At 45.3% G+C, this 20,269-nt stretch overlaps 1 protein-coding gene across 1 annotated transcript; it reads left to right on the top strand.

The window, feature by feature from the left end:
- Window positions 1–709: 709 nt before the first annotated feature.
- Window positions 710–3,471, top strand: SOWAHA (sosondowah ankyrin repeat domain family member A). Its single transcript, XM_024209039.3, has one exon. It carries the CDS (start codon window positions 710–712, stop codon window positions 2,120–2,122), a length of 1,413 nt encoding a protein of 470 aa, XP_024064807.1. The 3' UTR covers window positions 2,123–3,471.
- Window positions 3,472–20,269: the final 16,798 nt, after the last annotated feature.

The raw sequence follows: 20,269 nt of genomic DNA, 5'->3' as shown, positions 1-20,269 counted from the left end.
TGCAGGACTGCTCCCAACTGTGGGACTTTAGGTGAGTCACTCGGTTTGATCCTGGAGGAGTCAATGGGAGCTGCCAGTGTTCGCTACCTACCCTATTCCTCCGTGCCTCGACTTCCCTACCTATGAGATAGTGATAATATTTTCCTGACAGTGCAGGGGGTAGGAAGGGAGTCACCGGGCTGAATTCGCTGATGTCTGTCAAGCTGTTGATCCTCGGCACAGGCGGCTTATTGGCCGCCGTGAGGCGGTGCTCAGAGACGACGGTGATGGGCGCATTTAACCATACACCGAGCAGATCCGGGGGTAGGGGCTCCCCGCGGAGTCTCCGCGCAGGCTGCCGGTTTGCACAAGCCCCGGCCGCAGGGTGCCACCCACACGGTGCGATGCGCGCTGCTCATGCTGCGGCCAAACCCTTCCGCTGCCAAGCGCAGCCCTGGAGGCTGGGGACCGCGCCAAGCACTGCGGCTGGTGGCCTCTGCTCCGCGGCGTGAACAGCGGGCCGGAGCCGCCCCCCGCGGGCCGGAGCCAGCGCTCCCCGGGGCAGGCACAGGGGGCGCCGCAGGGGTCACACTCAGGTGCGTCTCGCCTACAAATCCCAGACACCTCCGGTCCCTCCGCCACCCCCCGGCCGGGCGCGGCCCCCGCCCCAGCGGGGAGCGGCTGCCGAGCAGAGTCGCGCCGGCGGAGGCAGCGCTCCCAGGTGCAGGGCATGGCCGAGCCGGAGCCGGAGCCGGAGCCGAGCCGGGCGGCCCTGCTGGGCTTCCTGCGGGAGCACGGCGGGCAGGTGCGGAGCGCGGAGCTGCGGGGCCGCTTCAAGCCGCTGCTGGAGGCGGGCGAGCCCGGGGAGCGAGCCGCCCGCCGCGAGCGCTTCACGGCGCTGGTGAACAGCGTGGCCGTGGTGAAGGAGCTGGACGGGGCCAAGTTCGTGGTGCTGCGGAAGAAGCTCCGAGCCCAGGCTGGGGGGGAGCCGGGCGCGGGAGCGCAGCCCCCCGAGGCGCCTCCGGAGGGCGTTGGGCAGACAGCCGAGGAGAGCCGGTCCCCGAAGCCTGTGTCCGAGCTGAGGGGGCTGTTCCAGAGCCAGGACGGCGAGACGCCTGGGCCCCCCCCGGGGATGTCTGGGCCCCCCAGGAGAGAGGCCCCCCAGAAGCCCTGCATGTTGCCAGTGCGCTGCCCGCAGCCGGCTAGAGGGATTGAGGAGCTGCCAAGGCAGCAGGAGCAGCTTGAGGACAGAGCCAGGCTGCAAGTGGGGACCCTGCTGGACCTCCCTGAGCCGGCCTCCCCCAGATCCCCGCACATGAAGAGGCGGCAGGTGGACGAGGCGGGTGCCAGGTCGCCCCACCTGCGAAGGGTGTCAAAGACTCAGAAGGTGAGCGAGGAAACCGGCTGCACTGCTGCTGTTCCCCTGGAATCTCTGGAGCACGAATGGCTGGTGAAAGCCACCGCCGGCCAGTGGTCCCAGCGGCTTCATGGCCTCTTGCTGAGCGATGCTAATCTGGCAGGGAAAAGGGACTTCATGTCCGGGTTCACAGCTCTGCACTGGGCAGCTAAGAGTGGGAACTGTGACATGGTGGGGAAGATCATTGAAGTGGCCAGGAAAGGTGGCACTGAAATTGATGTGAATGCCAAGTCCTACGGAGGTTACACTCCCCTCCACATCGCTGCAATACATGGCCGAGAAGATGTCATTACCACATTGGTCAAGACATACAATGTCAAGGTTAATCTGAGAGACTACAGTGGGAAAAAGCCACACCACTACTTAAAGGAAGGGTCCTCTTATGCAGTCAGGCATTTGCTGGGTGATCCTGATCTTCACAACAGTGTTGGACATGCCTTTCCAATCAAGAAAAATCCAAAAATTGCTGCTTCCATCTTGAGCTCCACCAGCACCTTCCTTGGAGTCTTATCTGACGACATGCCCTTCTATGATCTAAGCAGGGGTTTGAAGAAGACTTCTTCCTTAAATAAGCTCCTTAATGCATCTGCAGGCTCAAGGAAGAAGCCTAAGACTAGGGGGACTTTCCCGTCTTATTCTTCTCTTGTCGAAGCAGTGGAGGAAGAGCAGGAGGAGGAGGCCACAGTGAAACACAGACCAGTTTCTGAGCTGTTCTTCAGTCACTAGTCTCTGTCTTCTTGAAATCAAAGTAATGCAAATAATGTATAGAAGTTTTCTTGGGCCCAGATCCTCATGGATATTAGGCTCCCAACTCCCATAGTAATCAATGAGAGTTAGGTGCCTAAATACCTTTGAGGATCTAAGCCCTGGTCTTCTTTCACAGAAGCAGTCTGTTTCTCCCCCAACCCTCCTCCACAAGCTGTTTAATGGTCAACTATATAGGGTCTGATTTCAAAACTCATTGAAGTCAATGGCAGTCTTTCCATTGATTTCAACAAAGCTGGATCAGGCCCACAGAAAACAAGATTCTCTTAAAAATACTGTACCTACCTATGTACTGATGTGTTAATTTAATCCACAAAGACTCCCTAACTCTATGCCTAATGGCTGAAATATTTTTCAAAAAAATACTGTGTGGACAGGTTACAATGCTTAACATACAATCTTCTTAATCTACACATTCCTCCAGTGAGTTTGTAATTCTTTGAGGTGGAAAATAGGAATAGGGTAAGGGATTGTTGCATATTTTATTTACACCTTGATTTTAAGATAGATCAAACCTACTGTACTTTAAAATGGCGTTTTATCTTACAGGTTTAAATAATAAGTTAAATAATAAGGAAGATGGATAATTCTGTATGACGTTTCCAATTAATTTGGTAACAAATAGATAATGACAAGGAAAATCTGTTTGTTTTTTAAAAGATTATTTAGTACTCTAACTTTTTAAAAACAAACTTCTCTGCTAGAAATGCTAACTAGCAACTATTCTAATTGTTGTCTAATGTGTAGAATACAAAACCATTTATGCAATGAGAAAAAGCAACCCTAGCCAATCGAAACACTAACCTGTCTACCTCAATTTAAATGCTAGATTACCATTGTTGACTTCAGCATTTTTTTAGAACTTTCTGACCACAAAACAAATAGTACCAACCAGCTATTTTGATAATACTGTGAACTTTTAAGTGTGATGGTAATTTAACAAATGCACCTTTAAAAGAATCTAACAGACTTTTAAAATGTATGATAGTGGGACATTCAGGTGAAAAACTAACAACAGGGAAATTTTCCTCAGACTATAGATTTTTATATATGGATAGCCAACTGGAAATACAAGTTTAGCTGACTATTTTTGTGTTGCTTGTCCTATAAATGTTAAGTATTGTGTTTGACCCAATTACAATAAAGAGTTATAAAACCAAGGTTTAATGATGTTAGGTATTTCATAACAAAATGCCTGCATGACCTCTACTAAAACAATGTGTATCTGAACAGTGTGTTCCTCTTGCCTCTTCTTTCTGTCTGGATGTTCACACCGTTCAACATAATTCCAAAGAGCATGTGAATTTTGTGTTTAGTGCCATGTGATATTTCCAATGAGTGTATTAAAGTTGGTTAAAAGTAAAACTAACCTAAATAAAATATCTTAATGTGTCTGGTTCTGTGTATACAATCATGCATTTTGACTTAGCCTGGTCTACACGGGGCGGGGGAAAGAGAGGAGGATCGATCTAAGTTACGCAACTTCAGCTACGTGAATAACATAGCTGAAGTCGACGTACTTAGATCTACTTACCACAGTGTCTTCACTACGGTGAGTCGACTGCTGCCACTCCCCCGTTGACTCCGCCCGCGCCTCTCCCCGAGCTGGAGTACAGGAGTCGACGGGAGAGCACTCGGGGATCGATTTATCGCGTCTAGACTAGATGCGATAAATTGATCCCCACTGGCTGCCCACCGATCCAGCCGGTAGTGAAGACATACCCTCAGTTTCAAAGTTTATGGTGAACCTAAAGGACCAATTAGTCGCCTCTGTTAAGTCCCTTTGATGATTTGTATTTATGTAGTACTTTTTCCTCAGCAGATTTCAAGGCTCTTTGCTACAGTAGGTAGATATTATCCTATATTATAAATGGAGGGGAAGATATTCAGCAGGTGTAAATTGGCTTAGGTCCACTGATTTTGGAGTGATGTGGAGTCATACCAGCTGAGGAGCTGGCCCAGCGTAACAAGCACAGTGAGGTCAGCTGACTTGCCTAAGATCAGAGATAGTTAAGGGGCAGAGTTGGGAACAGAATCCAGGTTTGACTCCTGTGACCAGTTTACTGAACCACAATAATTTTCTCTTTAAAAATGGAAGCTATTTAAAAACCAGCATACAGTTCAACCATAGGAGGACAAAGCTGATAGTATAATTATGTTTGCTCTGCCTGTTAAATCCCCATTAGGTGGTCAAGTTTCTGAAGTGCCACACTACTTGCACGCTCTGAAATTCTTTGCAAGTCAGTAACTTTCGGAATGTTTTTGATTTCAGCCTTGAATTAAACCCAATACTTCCTCTTTCTGTCTGCATAACCGGCTTTGTTGAAACATTCCACAAACGGTACTGCACTACCAGTGCAGACTGGAAAAGGCATCTTGCTTTCCTCCCCACATCCTTTTGTCCTCATTAAAAATACTACATGGAGTGGCCACATTCATCCTAAGTGGAACTCTTGATTCCAGGGATAGCTTTGGCCCTGTTTATCTCAGAAGATAATGGATTGTTCTGGATGGGCCCTGCTCATGTATTGAGCTAATCAAGCGCGTAAGCAAATGTTAATGACCAAGCACCTCATGATTTCTATATTTGGCATTGGTAGAGTAAAAAAAAAAATAAAAAAATAGCCAATTGGTTCTGTAGCTGATGATGTCAACATGATCAATATGATAGATACTAACCTTGGCATAGTGCAAATGCAAATCAAACCCTCGTCGCTCTAGAAGAAAAACCCATGCAATTAATACAGCATAACCCTATATGAATTATTTAAGATTCACTTGTAGACCACCTGACAGTATACACTTCGTTCTGTTCCTTCAGCCTAAATTGGCATACTACAAAGCCTGAAATATTGCAGCCATGTTGCGAAGTAAAGGCACTTTAGCTAGTAAAAATATTCAGTGGCTACATCCATGAAAACTATCACTTGAGGCTACGTGATAAAATACGGATATGCTCAAACCATGTTCATATTTCATATTGGAATCTTTTATACTGTTTTTGAGAAAGTGTCCTTTCATGTTCTGCAGATAAAAAGCATACTTGCAGCAAATGTTTCTTGGAACAACAAACTGTGGCTATATCTTCAGTGCAAAAAAAAGGAAAAGGGTGTGTGTGGTTTTTTACATCAACATAGCTGTCTTGATGTAAAATCCAAGTGCAGACAAGGCACCCCAAGTGGAGGCTATAGAGTTGACTTTGACTATCTACATCTAGGTAAAAGCTACGTGTGCCTTGTCTCCACTAGGATTTTACATTGACTGAGCTAGTTCAATGTAAAAAACATGCTTTATTTTTGCAGTGAAGACAAAGCCTGTGTGTCGTTATTATAATTCGTTTGGACCATGTTCAAGGGTGTGTTAAGCACCTTGCAAAACAAACAGGGAAGAGTTTGCAATCTATAAAATAGATGGGTGCGGCTGACCATTAACAAGTTTATATGGTGACTCAGTTCATGCCCACCTTCTTAGTAAACAAATTTTTTAAAAACATAATTACCCAGGCACTCGTTAGTGTTCCCAATACCATTTGACTTCCACAAGTACAAACAATATTCAGAGGTAATAAGAATGAATCCATTGTAATTCTATGGAAATGAATTCTAGTGAACTATAACTTGAATTCAAACCAATGGCTCTATTGTTCTGCATTTCTTTTTCATGTGCTACAGTTGTGATTGTAAAGGAGACATAGTATTTAATTCCCAACCAATCAGAAAGGCACATTTCTTGGCAATGATCAAGGTTATATCAGTTTAATTCTTCTATTTGGGGACTGAATCTTGCCCTTTGAAGTTACAAGCAGATGGATTTTATAGCTCTCCATTATTTCAAATTACTCTGGGGTCAAATTTAACAACCCCTATTTAGGCAAAAGCCCCAATGAACTCAATAGGAGTTTCACCTGAATGAATGACTGCGAGATTTGGTCCTTGATGCTTTAATAAATGCATCATAATACAGCACATACTACACAATAAGGGAAGGCAGGTAGCTGGCTATCCCCTAGTATCTGATCATACAATTAATTACATATTGATATCCTCACTGTAAATATAAATCAGAATCTAGCGTAACATTTTATAAACATGTAGTCACATTGAGCTGATTTACCCAAATTCTACAAGATCTATAGTGCAACACCCACATCAGGTGAGTTAAAACTAGATTATGTTTTAGTTGAATTGTACTCAAGGTCAGAAAGAAGTAACATTTGGCCTAAGTTGCTTAGTTTGTTTCCCCCCCCCAACATAGATATTTCACCCTTTTCCAAAGAATCCCAGTAGCTCAGAAAGTCAGTGCTCAGATAGGACACTGAGAGGTGCTATTATGAAAAAATAAAACAAACCCAGAAGATAGAGAGCTCCACCCAATAGTAACTACCCAGAGTTAGACTAGACTTTAGCCTCCAAGACAAGCTGTGTGATAGCAACACAATAACATGTTCCCAGTGTCAGGTCCCTAATGACCTTTTGTGGGATGCTGAACATCCCTCTCAAAACCAGGCCGGTTCTCTGTAAATCTCGAGAGCTTGCCTTGGAAAAGAACCTCTTAAGGAAGATTTTAGCTTCAGGCTAGTGACTGAACTAGAAGCAATAGAGTCTCAGCTCTGGTGTCATTTCACCAGGCATTTAGGCTAAACATTTTTTAAAGTGTCTCCCTTTAGGGGGTCTCCTTTTTTTAAAAAAACATGCTGACCTTGAAACACACAAGGCCAGATTTGGAGAGTTGCTGGATCCCCCACATCTCTAGCTGGAGTCAGTGGGAGCTGCAGGTGGGAACCCGGAAAGAGTGGACCCTTTTGAAAATGCTGACCTTAACCTGTCTGCCTTTGTTTCCCCATCGGTCAAATGGGATAATCCCTGACTCACAAAGGCATTGAGGGAGGAGCGAGTACTTTTTAATCAAATGCTAATCACTGTTATTGAACTATTTCTTTACCAAGTGCGTTTAGATATGGTACGGTACAAACATAACATGAGTAAGAGCCTCCTCCCTGTCCTGCCCATTACTTGCTCTTCTCCTCTCCTTCCTGCTCTGCATACTGCCACCCTGGGACCTACATTCCCTTGCTTTCTGATTTACATATGAATCAAAGTAAAACTGCATCATGACAGTTATTGATGTTTCCAGTGATTTGTGCTAATGAAGCAATCTCCAAATTAAGATTGCACTAGCATGCCTTTGGCACTGATGCAGTTTAGGCACAAAGAGCATGTTGTTTGTTTAAGGGGGAGAAATAGAGCACGTGTTCTGTACCATACTGAGGAACATTCATTTGCTATTAGTTCATTAATGATAAAAAAAATATAAGGCAAAACCCGAGTGCACCTTGTGTTGGGGGCTGCTGCAGAGACAGCATGTTAGTTAATGTTTGTACATCACTTGGAAAATGCCATTATATAACGGCTGGGTATTATTATTCATCCCAGCAGGGGGCGCTAGAGTCACATGTTCCTCAAAATGATACCCATTACCCTTTAAAGGGCAGCAGTGCCTGGCTGTGAAGGGACCCCAGTCCTTGGTGGGGTAACTGCAAATGTTGAATGTGGCATGAAATCTGAGGGAGGAAGGGAGCAAATCGTTGGGAGGTCTGACAAATAAGCCAAGCCTTCCATGACATCCCGGAGGACTCCTATCCCTTTCTCTCACTCCCTCTGTATGACCTTCCTGTCCTGGTCCTGGATGTGGGGGCAGTTAAGGTTGAAGTGGGCCCAGACCCACCACACATTTCTGGAAGGGTCCTCCCCACACTCATCCTGCCTGGTTTCCTCTACTTCCCTCTTCGCACAACGATTCCTCTCAGCCTAAACTTCCATCCTGGCTCCCCAAACAGCAGAGAGGAGTAAAAAAACAAGAAGACTGAGCAAGATTTCCACTACTGATGCTCTAAACCACCTCCCTTGTTGCTTCAATCAGTTACAGGCCAGCTATCAACCAGCAGTGAAAGCGTTTACAACGGTGACATTTTAAATGGTCATCACTAGACTTCAGCTTCCTCAGCCTCTTGAGACGAACGGGGGCAGCCCACAACATTCAGCTCTCTTGTTTCTGTCAGTCTGCAGACTCAGGCAGACTTCACTGCATTGATTTACACAGGCTAGAGACTTATGAAAGCCTGGATACTGGAACACAAGATGGCAACTTCTGGGGGGAAAGCGCTGCTTTGCTGAGCTACCACAAACCAGCCCACCAGTCAGTACCTGCCTGTACCCTGAATGGAGTAGGGATAAGCTTGGGGATGGGCAGTCCCAAAGATCAGTCCATGCCTCTTGGACTGTACTGGAGCTACTCTCTGGCTGTGTCCAGTGTTCAGAGAGGTGACGTTAGCTGGGCAGAACACAGCGGTTTACGTTCCAGGGATGTGGGCCTGATTCGCTACTCCCTGGTGCTCCTGTAGTTACCTAAGCCTGTGCACAGTGAGTGTCAAATGCTACCAACTCAGGGGCTCAGGATGCAACCCCAGGGGAGGGGAGCCTTTACGCTTCCTTAGTGCCCTCCAGATTCTGGGCTACTCTGGGGACTGAAATGGCCCTGGGGCTGCACTCTGGGCTGCAAAGCAATGCTCACGTCACTACAGGCTCACCTTCTGCCAGTCCCACCCCTGGCACTTCCCCTACGTTGGGGCTTACGAGGGGGACAGCACAGTACAGTGGCCCTACACTGTGTGTGTGATGGGAGAAATTCTCCTTTGCCAGTTGCAGCTTCTATCCACTGCCAGAGGAGCATGCAGGGGATAGAATCTGTCCCTGGTGTTTTGCTCCCGAGCTGTAAATGACGACACAGGACCCTAGGCAGGGGAGAATCCGGTCCATAATCTTTAAACCAAAAGAGGCTAGAAAATTTGAGTGAAATCTTAGCTGCCGTAAGAAAAAACAAAACAGCAGAGACCCTGCACTAGTGATGGGGCACAGGAGGAGTCTATCTGCAGAAGAAGTCTCACCGCCTCTCTGCTCAGACAATCCTGAAAGCTGTAAGATTCTCACCTACGCTTTATAAGAGACAGAACTAAAGGCTTAATATTCAAAATGGATCCACCTAAGGTTTTCCTATGCAGACACGTTTTATAGAACAGCACACTGTATTTCTAGCCCGCTGCTTGAGGGAGAGATTTTAGGCATTGCTTTTAAAAATATAATCAAACAAAGAAGGTTTTAGTGGCAATAAAGCACAGATGAAATTAAACTTCAACCAGCATGTGATCAGCTTTGGCCCTTAGGTATTTTAGGTGTGTTTCATGTTACTAGTTTAGCTTCCTAGGCCTGGTTTTGTTTGTACAAGTCTGAGATGTTTTTTCCCCCTAAGGAGCTACTTGTTTTGACAACAATAACACAGGGCCTATACACTAGCATAGGCTCTTAGGCCCTTCTATAAGGCTCAGGAGACCACTGGCACCAAGGTTCCTAGCAGGGAGGGAAATGGTGCTGAAGCTACTGTACCCGGGAGGTTGGCACATCACAACCAAGCGCATCACCTAGTCTCACATCAGGATACTAACAGGGTAGAAGCGGAAGCCAGTAGATTCCAACTTTAGCCCAGCACTAATCTTTACTCTGTCCTCCACGCCCTCACCCATCCCAACATACAGACCCACCTTCTTCCCCCCTGGCCCCCCACTTTCTGCTGTATGGAAAACAGTGACCCTTTCCTATGGTCCACTGCAACCGTCATGCGATGTGTCAGAAACCCCAGCCCACCCCTACCTAACCTCAACGTAACAGGCAGGGTCTTCTCCTACCATAACCCTCCCCCCCCACACTCCTCATTCATACCAGAGACCTCTCCTTCCTCCCATTCACTCATTTTCTACAAGTGACAGTACCCATATGGAGACTAGAGGAGAAAATATAACCCAAAGGTATAAGTCACACAAGCATTTCCCTATGGGGAAATGACTTTGGGGCTAATGCTATCTAGCTTTGATACTTAGATGACCCCCATTACTGGGGTATTTGAGCACCTCTCAATCATTAATGTATTTAGCCACATGTACCCCTGTGAGGTGGAAAAGTGCTATTATCCCTATTATACAGCTCGGGAACTGGAGCCCAGAGAAGTTAAGTGACTTGCCCATGGACATGTAGAAAGTCTGTGACAAAGCAGGGAATTGAAGCCCTGTCTCTTGAGTCTCAGCCTAGCACCCCCAACCTTCCACTGACAGGTGTTGAGCATTTCCTGGGATTTACCTCCCATTGACCTGAGGGCACACAGGTCTGAGCCACAGAAAAATGATCATATGAGAAACTAAAGGCCTTCTGCTCTCAGGATCATGACTTGTTAGTCCCCATCATTGTTAACACCCTCTGTCTGCCTTTATAGGCAGCTCTGAATTCCTCTAGCAATAACCTTCCTTTCTGGATTTTGCTCTTTTTATGAGAAGAGTTACTTGCTATATAGAAAAGCTACCCAGCAGCTTCACTAGGGTCTTTAGAAGCAACTTTACCCTGTTGGAATTCATTTAAAGAGATTTTTCATCAGAGTCTCCTCATCCTGTTTAATTTGGCACCTGCAGTATCCTTCCTTCTGCTAGCTGACTTGAGAGACAGCCATATCTAAGAGCTAGCAATGTCTGTGCCTTATCAAGCTTTACACAAAGCACAGATTTAAAGGGCCTGCATCACTAATAATGCTGTGATGGGCACATGTAAGTGAAGTTACTTTGTGTCCAAGAGGAAGGCTATAGCCATACTAATTTGTGTTGTGATTCTTAGTAGATTCCACAAGCCAGACCAGGTCAGATCTGGAATGGGAGCCCTTTGAAGGTGTCAGCCTCTCCCCAGTCAGGGTTTTGAGGCATATTGGCAAGAGTGGGGGAGAGTTTGCACTGCTATAGTCCACGCTGTACTCGTTCTGCTGTCAGAGGACTTGAATCCCCAGGGCTGTTAGCCTGATCCCTTTCATTTCACGAAGTTCAGCTTTGTAATTATTACTGTGATGAAGAAATGTACTGATTTTAGATTAGAACATGAAGGTGCCCTTGAACCAGACAAACTAGATACCGCCTGTTAATATCAGCATTATGTTAGTTAGTCCTTTTCCTGTGAGCAGAAAAGAGCTCTGTGTGTTCATGTGTGTGAGCAGGAGAATGCGTACATGTAGTATTAAGGGAATGCTGCACGTCAGCTGCTTTCTCTGCCTGAGACAGCTACCCAAAACATGACTGTCTGGAAGGCTCAGCATTCCCTCCCCGCTCCTTTTGTCCCACTCCCCTCTTATATTAAAAAATAGAAGTCTCTGGATTGTCTAAGAACATAGCTGAGATTGGATCCAGTCCAGGAATTTAGTGTACAAACATAATGAAGAATCCATTCAGCTTTGCTGTGGTAAATCATGTATTCATGTATTTAAACCATGCCGGCTTTCTAGTTCTTGAAAATAAACAGTCAACAAAAGAGAATCAAAATGTTACGTGACTTGAGCTCAACTCTGAGCTAGACTGTGGACTCGCTAGAGATACGGGGCCAAGCCCTGGACTTCAGATCGCAGCTCAACCTCCCCAGTTTGGATGAGTGCTTTGATCAGGCTCAGGCCCATAGTGAAGATTGCCTCTTAGGGCCCGACCCTGAGAGGAGCTGAGTGGCCTCAATTTGCATTGACTTCAGTGGAAGATGACAGTGCTCAGCATTCTGCAGGAGGTTCTCAGCATTTCAGAGGATTGGGCCTTTGCTCTGTAGCCAGAGCACCCACGAGATCTGTCTGTGTGGCTTGTGTTTGCATTTTGCTCAAGCTGCCTTATGCATCAGGGTGCCACTTCTGAGCACAGTAACAAGTGATCTGTTCTCCTCATGGCTTTTCAGTCCCGGAGTAGCTGGAACACCATGAGGAGACCAGCTTGCATGATACTTTGTCCCATAAATAGCACCCCAAAGAGTGTGCAGGAGGACCCTGTAGAGAAAACACTCACAATTGTTGTAGAGTTACCAAGACATTCGGGTTCCTGTGGAACTCAAATGAACAATCCTGGTATGTAATGTGCTGTGTGGAGGGGGTGGGGGATATGGGATGCTATCATTCACTCTTTAAATGACAAAGCTATTACCCTATTTCTTCTTAGTGAAGCAGGTGGTCTCAGCATGGCCACTCCCTCAATATTTACCAGTACAATGGTGATGCAGAAACAGAGCAATATGTGCAAGCATCCAAGATTATTGCTACATGATGTTTTGTTATGGGTTCCTCACCCCTCCCACATGCTTTTCCTTGGGTAGTTTCTTCCAGTCCCTGCAAGCCCTGGTGTGTGTATCATTAGCAGCCATATACCAGATTCCTGCTTAGATAACCTAATGATGGGGAGTGCATTATAAATACATAGAATAGCAAGACTCATTTGCCTCCCAAGGACATTGACTCAAAGCATTTGATCACCACTTAACCCGACCACCAGCCCCATCCTTTTTGTCTTGACCAGCAAATGAGACTCATCTCCAGAGCAGGAAGCAGCATCCATCTTGGCCACTGAAATGGAAGCTGGTGCCGTTTGCCACATCCCAGCAGGAGTTACCATGGGACAGGGAAAGGGGAAGTGATGAACTAGAGGTTGTTCTTGAAGTGGTATCTTCTGTGAGGTAGCTTGGGATAGGGAGAAGTCATGGCCAGAAAGCTTGTTAGAAAACCCCCTCACATTAATATTTGTGAAAGAGGAGCCTTGTTATTCTCTAAACCAAGCCTATAATTCACACAGTATTTTAGAACATGGCTTCAGCCACAAATGGGCTCAGCTTCAGGGGGCTTGTGACATTTTAGCTGTCTCTGTTACAATGACAAGTCAGATGCATTCAGGGGCAAACGGTAAAGTTCAGTTGTTGCTTCTTGAGTGGTTTTTGGGATGCCTCTGGTGCTAACCCAAGAGATTGTATGACTCCCAACTGCCTGCTCAGTCTTTCATGTCTAATACGTGGGCTGGGCTCCCTTCTGGGCACGGAGGACTAGTTGTGCGATACGTGGCTCTGCTCTTGGCTTAGCATTCATTTACATTCAGAATGTTGCCATGAGTTCCCAAAGCAGAGGGCATCATTGCACTTAATAATTACTGTAGAACCTCATTAATTCACGCCAGTGCCTAGGCCTGGGAGACCCATTGCAGATCCTGCAAGGAACTCTAGACAGACAGACGACAAACTGTCTTAAGTGGGGCTCCAGGCAATGAGGCTGGGCCAAAAGGAGTTCATTGCTGCCTTTGTGCATCCAGGCTTGATCTAGCACCCACTGAAGTCAACTGAAAGATTCCCAGTCACTTCAATAGGTCTGAATTCAGCTCCTAAGTGAACACTTTTTTTTTTTTTTAGAATTCCCGTATTTATTCCCATGCCACCAGCATAACTCTGACTCCCATCGCTAGGCTCATGGGGATACAGTGACGGTTCTATCCAGCAGTGGTTACCAACACTCCTTGCCCTCCCCCCCAACCTGCTCTCCTAAGGAAAGGAGGCTTTTCCCACCTAACAAACATTATGCCTGCCCTTCCTCCTCCTCCCCTCTAATCACTCTCTGCCACCAGTACTTTGTATCCCACTTGCTTTAGCTGTAATTAGTTCCTGCCCACTATGCTAGTACCTATTATGTTTATTTTATGCAAGTAATGAAACCTTACTAAGGCAAGCTCTCACTACAGAGCACTACTAACAACTCTTTCTTGGGCAGTGGGCTGAAGCCACTCATTGTTTGGGTTTTGTGGGAAAGATCAGGCCTGCAGATTCATCAAGTGAGAGGTAGCAGGCTTCAGCTAGAGTTTGATTATTCTGTCACTTTGTGAGTTCTGTAGGACTGCATTGGGGATTTGCTGCAGTGCCTCGCTCAGCCCCTCTGGCAGCGAATGGATTCATTCTTGACATTTTTCCCTATCTAACTTCCTCTTTGGGTAAGAAGCAGTCCAGCAGGTCTAGCAGTGGTGAGGTGCCAATACCCTGCAACTCTGCAAACCAGTAATTTTCCAGTGCTTTGAACAGGAGTTGGAATGAAGATCAGAGGCACTGGGGCTTCCTTAATCTACCTGGCAGAGGGAAAGTCACTATCTTTGCTGAAGAAGAAGAAAATGCATGTGAAGCAATCCATGGCCGCCACCCAAATTAGAGGTTACAAGTGGAAGGTTATCATATGTATGGGGGAGGTGTATTTATTTGCACTGCAGCAAGCTTTAGTTGTGTGCTGGTTTTGGGCAGAACGCCTATTGACTTCAGGGGAAAGACTTGCACAATCAGGACCATATTCAGCATCTACAGCTTCAGAGAACTGTTGGACTCTGAAAGCAGCAATGCTGGGTCCTTTTATGACATTGTTTCTTCCTGCTCCCAGCTTTTACCTAAGCAGAGCCACAGTGAAAAAGATGGATGTAGATGGAAACACTGAAGGGTCACAGTTTTCACAGTAAAAGGCTTCCTTACTTAGAGATAACTGTTACTTTGCACAGGTAATGCTTGTGAACAAATGAGAGGCTGTGGACTGCCATTGGGTCAATGGGTGGGGAGAGCAGGAGAGAACCTTTTCTACCTCTTCTGAAAATGTCTATTTTCAACCTCCTTCCCCTTTGTTGGTTGTGGAGACTTTCTTGATACATATTGGTACTCTCCATACCTTAGAAGAGCAAGGCCAGTGAGACTCAGGGGCATACCACTGTTGGGAATGAGGTGGTATTTGTATTCATCTTGTCTACTTGAAAGGCAAAGCATGGTGAGTGCTAGCAGCTGATTGCTCTTTGTGGGAAGGTTAATAGGCCTTTACACCACTGTTGGAATTATTCAGGGCTGGGCCAAGCAGGTTTTAAAAAAGAATCCCTGTAACTCTCAATAAGGTCAGACTAAATGTATATCCCCAGCTGTACCCCTAACCCTAACTTTAAAGCAGAACACCCCAGCCCATAGTGGGAATTTTAGATGTACAAGGAATGTAGGACTAGCCTCATATGTGCAGCCTGAACTACACCACCGGTATCATGGGGCTTAGGGTACTAATCTAAGAACAACTGACCTCCACACCTGCTAATGCTCCTCAGAGGCAGTTTCCCCTTTGTCTACTTAGAAGTTGTTTTCATATTTCATCAACTCTTGCACTTTTACACTTTCCTGAGACCTAGACAGAGACATGACAGAGGAATTAGGAGAAATAAAAATAGCACATACATGGCACTGTAACTACCTTTTAGACAACAGATTAGTTGTGGTGTTTGTTCATTAAGGCCTTGTCATGTCAAAAAGTTTGGTAGTTCTAAAGATAGGTCTATCAACCATTATGTGCAAATACCAAAATATTAAGAGAGTGAGAATTTGCCTAGTACCCAAACCAACTGCATTTCTGCTGTGAAAGACGAGAAGGATACCCTTTTAATTTCTGTTAGTTTTAAAGCTACATCATTGCCTTAGGATGCCTTGGGAGGGAGGGATTGATTGAGCTGTTATTTATACCAAGCAAGTTCCAGCTTTTAATATCAAGCAGACAGTTTACATCTCATAAACAGCCCTCTACAGGTATATTCTTGGACTGGGAAAGGGACTATACGTTTGATTTCAATTCAACGTAGAGATCACCCATGTGGTAGCATTGCCAATTGACAGGCAAGGCATTGTTCTTCACCACTTCCAGTGGTTTAAAACTTTTATTCATTCTAATAAAGTTAAACTTGAACTACAGTGGTCATCCAGGCAAACATCTCTGTAAAAGGAGCAGCTGGGGGGGGGGGGTTGGAGGGAATGCATTGCACCTTCAAATCAAACTTCCTGATATATATTCATACAAACAAATCTATTGATTTAACAAGAGCATACTGTGACAAAGTTCCTCCTCTATCTTGGTGGGTCCTGTGCTTATTGGCAGATTTTCTTGTCTCAGAGATTCACCATGTGGTGTGGGGAACAGCCCAGAGACCTTCCCCTCTGGGAGAACCCACAGTCCAGGTCAATTGGGAGGTTTGGGGGGAACCCGGGCCCGCCCTCTACTCCGGGTTCCAGCACCGGGCCCTGTGGACTGCAGCTGTCTATAGTGCCTCCTGTAACAGCTGCATGACAGCTACAACTCCCTGGGCTACTTCCCCATGGCCTCTTCCAAACACCTTCCTTATTCTCACCACAGGACCTTCCTCCTGGTGTCTGATAACACTTGTGCTCCTCAGTCCTCCAGCAGCATACCCTCTCAGCTCCTTGCTCCCAGCTCCTCACACTTGCACCACAAACTGAAGTGAGCTCCTTTTAAAACCCAGGTGCCCTGATTAGCCTGCCTTAATTGATTCTAGCAGCTTCTTCTTAATTGACTCCAGGTGTCCTAATTAGCCTGCCTGCCTTAACTGGTTCTAGCAGGTTCCTGATTACTCTAGTGCAGCCCCTGCTCTGGTCACTCAGGGAACAGAAAACTACTCATCCAGTGACCAGTATATTTGCCCTCTACCAGACTCCTGTACCCCACTGGTCTGGGTCTGTCACAATACGTAATGATCTTTTAGAACTGTCCATTCCTTGAACATTTAATTTGTAAGTGTTTTTTAAAGTCCACTTCTGAAGGGGGACTGTCATGTTAAATCTTTAGATAGTAAAAGGTTTCTTTGGGTTATTAATAATACCTTAAATTAATGAGACCAAGGCCCGGATCCTGCAAATACTCATGCATGTGCTTAACTTTGAGTAGTCCCACTGAGTTAATGTACATAATTGTGTGCAGAATTGGGGCCTAATTTAATTATTACCATTTCTACTGTTTATTTTGTGTACTTCCTTCATCCTAGACAGTGAAACTAGCGTAATGAGTTAATTTCAGTCTCATGTTCTGATTCCAGGGCTATAGTACCTGAGTTGCAAACAGCGCAAGAGAAATGTTTCAATCCAAACCCAAAACTGATTTAGTTGGAATTTTAAAATATTTACTAAATTTGTATTAGTACTTAGGTTTGTTTTTAACTAACCTAAATGTGTGGCTTGAATCACCTGACAGTGGGGAGATAGAGATTTTTAAGGTACCTTGAACTTCATGTTGTTGGTAAATTATACACTCATTTTGAAATGCCGTTCAGGAGAGGTGATTTAACCATGAAGGGTCTAGTTTTCCTCACATACTGGCCTCATCCTGGTGGAACTCCATTGACTTAAGTGGAGTTACCTCTGATTGTGTGAGAGGAGAATCAGGACCAAAATGCTTTTGAAAATAATCAGCATCTGATGTATTTTCTGCTATGTCTGTCACATTATCTACTGCACTGAAATACTCTTGTATGAAGACCTTCTGTCTGTCTAGAATCTGACATGAAGAGCAGCATCAGACAGGAAGGCATTTTCTCATTGATGCCTATTCTTCCATTGTATAAAGATGTACATACAATAATATACAAGGATCTCTGTGAATGATGATGGGTGTTTGCTACTGACAGGTAATGAAACAATAATGAAGCAGACGGTTGGAAAGAAATGTGTTATTTCTCTGTCCATAGTTCTATATTTCAACATAACCAACATTCCAAAGCACTAACATGGCTTAACAAATGTTTAAATACATAGAAATATCATCTGCATTTAATTTACACTAACCCAGTTTTCGGGAAGGGGGAGGAAAGAAACATTTAAAAATGCCACAGTCAGTTTTGATAAATTGTGCTAAAATATTCAGTTGAAATGCATAACATCTCTTTAAAAAATTCATATGGAGTCTAAAACAAACTACTGACTTTTCAAATTCTGCTAATACCAGTATTGAGTTCACTAAAATTAGTCCCATGACTAAGGCAGACACAATTTGGACTGGACATAAGACCAGAATAGTATTTTGGGGGCAGATTGTACTACTTGCCATGTCACCAGCTTTCACAATTTTATCACAAGTCTCATGCTACTTGGTGGTTTTCTTCAAGTCCCAGCTCTTGGAATCCTGTGAATATGTGAGAATCTGCTTTCATTTAAAAAAAAAAAAAAAAAAAAAAAAAAAAGGTCTGGGGGTGGGGTTACAAAGAAAAATGATTGCAGATGAAAGTTTGAAAATGTGGCTTGAGTGTATCCTAATACTAAAGTATTCAAATTAAAAAAAAACAAAATTATTACCAATTAGAACATGATTTTAAGCCAGTTTCATGACTGGGGAGAGCCTGATGCATTATTTTTGAATGCTTGGCATTGGCAATATTGCACTTGGCTCCTCGTGCAAAGGAGGCCCTCATGTGGACGGGGCTTTGTGGATTGCAAGGGTAAGGCTAGGATGGGCTCCATTCCCAATTCTGCAAGAGATCCATTGCAAAGTCCATAAAGCTTGAAGCTTTCACAGTTTACTGCTAAGCCCCTTCTCTGCTGTGGAACACTCCTTTAGAAGATCGCAGGGGAAGAGCTCCAGGAAGACGGGCAGTAGTAACCTTTTGTACAGATAGCCCTGGCCTCCAGTGGATTCCCATTGCTCCATGTAGGTCATCTGGAGCTGAGCCACTGACTGTTCTGTGGGGGAGGCTCAAAATCCGCCCCAGCTCCCATGTTGGAAGTATGAGTAAAACTCCGCAGGGGTCCTCACTGACCTTTCCTTGCCCCGGCCCTCTCCTGGTTGTGGGTGTTTCTGTAAGATGGGGACATCGAGCTCTCTTGACTGTTAAATAAATATTTCTGTTGTAAACTTTAAGTTATTTGGTTTCAACTCACTGCTGTCTGCTTCCTAGGCCAAGCAGTTCTGTGCCTTATACCAAATACATGTAAAGACAGGCAGCATACAGTACGTGAGTCACAGACTTTCAAGAATTGAAGGCAAGGCTTATAGCAGCAAAGGCTCTTCGTAGCATCACTGACAGAGTATTTCTCGCTCTGTGTTGTGAAACCTGCATGCGAGCTGAGCTTTAGAAGCAATTCCCTCTGAGAAAACGTGAGCATCAAAGTTCTACAGCCAGAGACCAGTGCCTCTCTGAGCACAATTTCACTGGTCTCTGGGCTGTATCGAACCATGGTTCCGTTTATTGTACAGCTGCATACTAAGTAACCAGACATCCTCCACATTCAGCAAGTCATGTGACAAGGCAAGAACTGAAAAATAATGAGAACATATCTTTTTAATTACTCATCTCACCTCCGAGTCTGGAGGACTTTTGTTCAAGATGAGCCAAGAGGAATAGAGTTTTTTACTCATATCAATTATACAAAATAAAAATTAACCTTTTCTGTACTGCTAACAAAGGCATGGGGGGGACGGACAGGAGGAATCACCTTGTTTGCAGGGCTATCCCACATAATTTGTGCTTAGTATGCCCTTACTGAAGTGCCAACATAGAAGAATGCCACCACACTGCAGCTGATCCCAGAAAAGCAGATAAAGCTGGAGCAAATCAGGAAAGGGGGATGGGTGGGAGGGTCTTTGGGGCAGTGTAATATGGAGGATCAGAAATCAGACCCTCTAGGAGTGGGAACTTGCTACAGGGGGTATCTTGTTCTCATGCTTTAGTAACCTCCGCTGGCAGATATGAGGGTTGGCCAGTCCCAGAGAGCCACCTCCACGTGTGATTGAGTGAAGTATTTAATGGTAGAGAGCAGTATGTATAAGTGGAGAGGGAAACCTCAAGGCTCTGAAGGAAAAAAACCCACAATATTTGGTAGGAGGGGAAAAGGATGATAATTAATAGTGAGTTTTATTTGCAACATGGTTCTATGAACACTGGCTGTTGCGCGTCTGAAAGTTCCATGAGCATCAACCATGAAAACTTTCTGTGCCGCATCAGACCCAAGGAGCTTTCCTTTCTGATGCAGGGGATAAAATTGTCTCCTTTTCTCAGTATAACAAATGTTGGTGACTTCTGTCACTTGTGAAAACATCAAGACCTCCCTTCTCCTCTTGCCCAGATCTGGAAGAAGCTCCAGTTAGATTCTCATTTGATGTTCAGGGAACCTATAGCTGATACACCTAGTGGTAAAGGAGTATTAAATGAAACAATTTCAATACAGTAATATCACTTGAAAGACCTTCAATACACATTATTTTAAAAGGACATTGTCAACAGGGCCGGTTCCAGGCACGAGCCTAGCAAGCAGGTGCCTGGGGCAGCCAATGAAGAGGGGGGAGGCATGTCCGGCTGTTTGGCGGCGGGGCCGACACTCCCTCTCGGAGCGAAGGACCTGCTGCCGAATTGCCACCATAGAATGAAGCGGCGGTAGAGCTGCCGCCGCTTGCGAT

Source organism: Terrapene carolina, unplaced genomic scaffold (genome assembly GCF_002925995.2).
Source record: "Terrapene carolina triunguis isolate 2854851 unplaced genomic scaffold, T_m_triunguis-2.0 Scaffold629, whole genome shotgun sequence".
NCBI classification, from domain to species: domain Eukaryota; kingdom Metazoa; phylum Chordata; order Testudines; family Emydidae; genus Terrapene; species Terrapene triunguis.
Note: the sequence above shows the minus strand (reverse complement) of the source record. Positions and strands in the feature narration are given on the sequence as shown.

What these genes read in the sequence shown, in the direction of transcription:
- SOWAHA (XM_024209039.3), top strand. Translation starts at nt 710, where the DNA reads ATGGCCGAGCCGGAGCCGGAGCCGGAGCCGAGCCGGGCGGCCCTGCTG.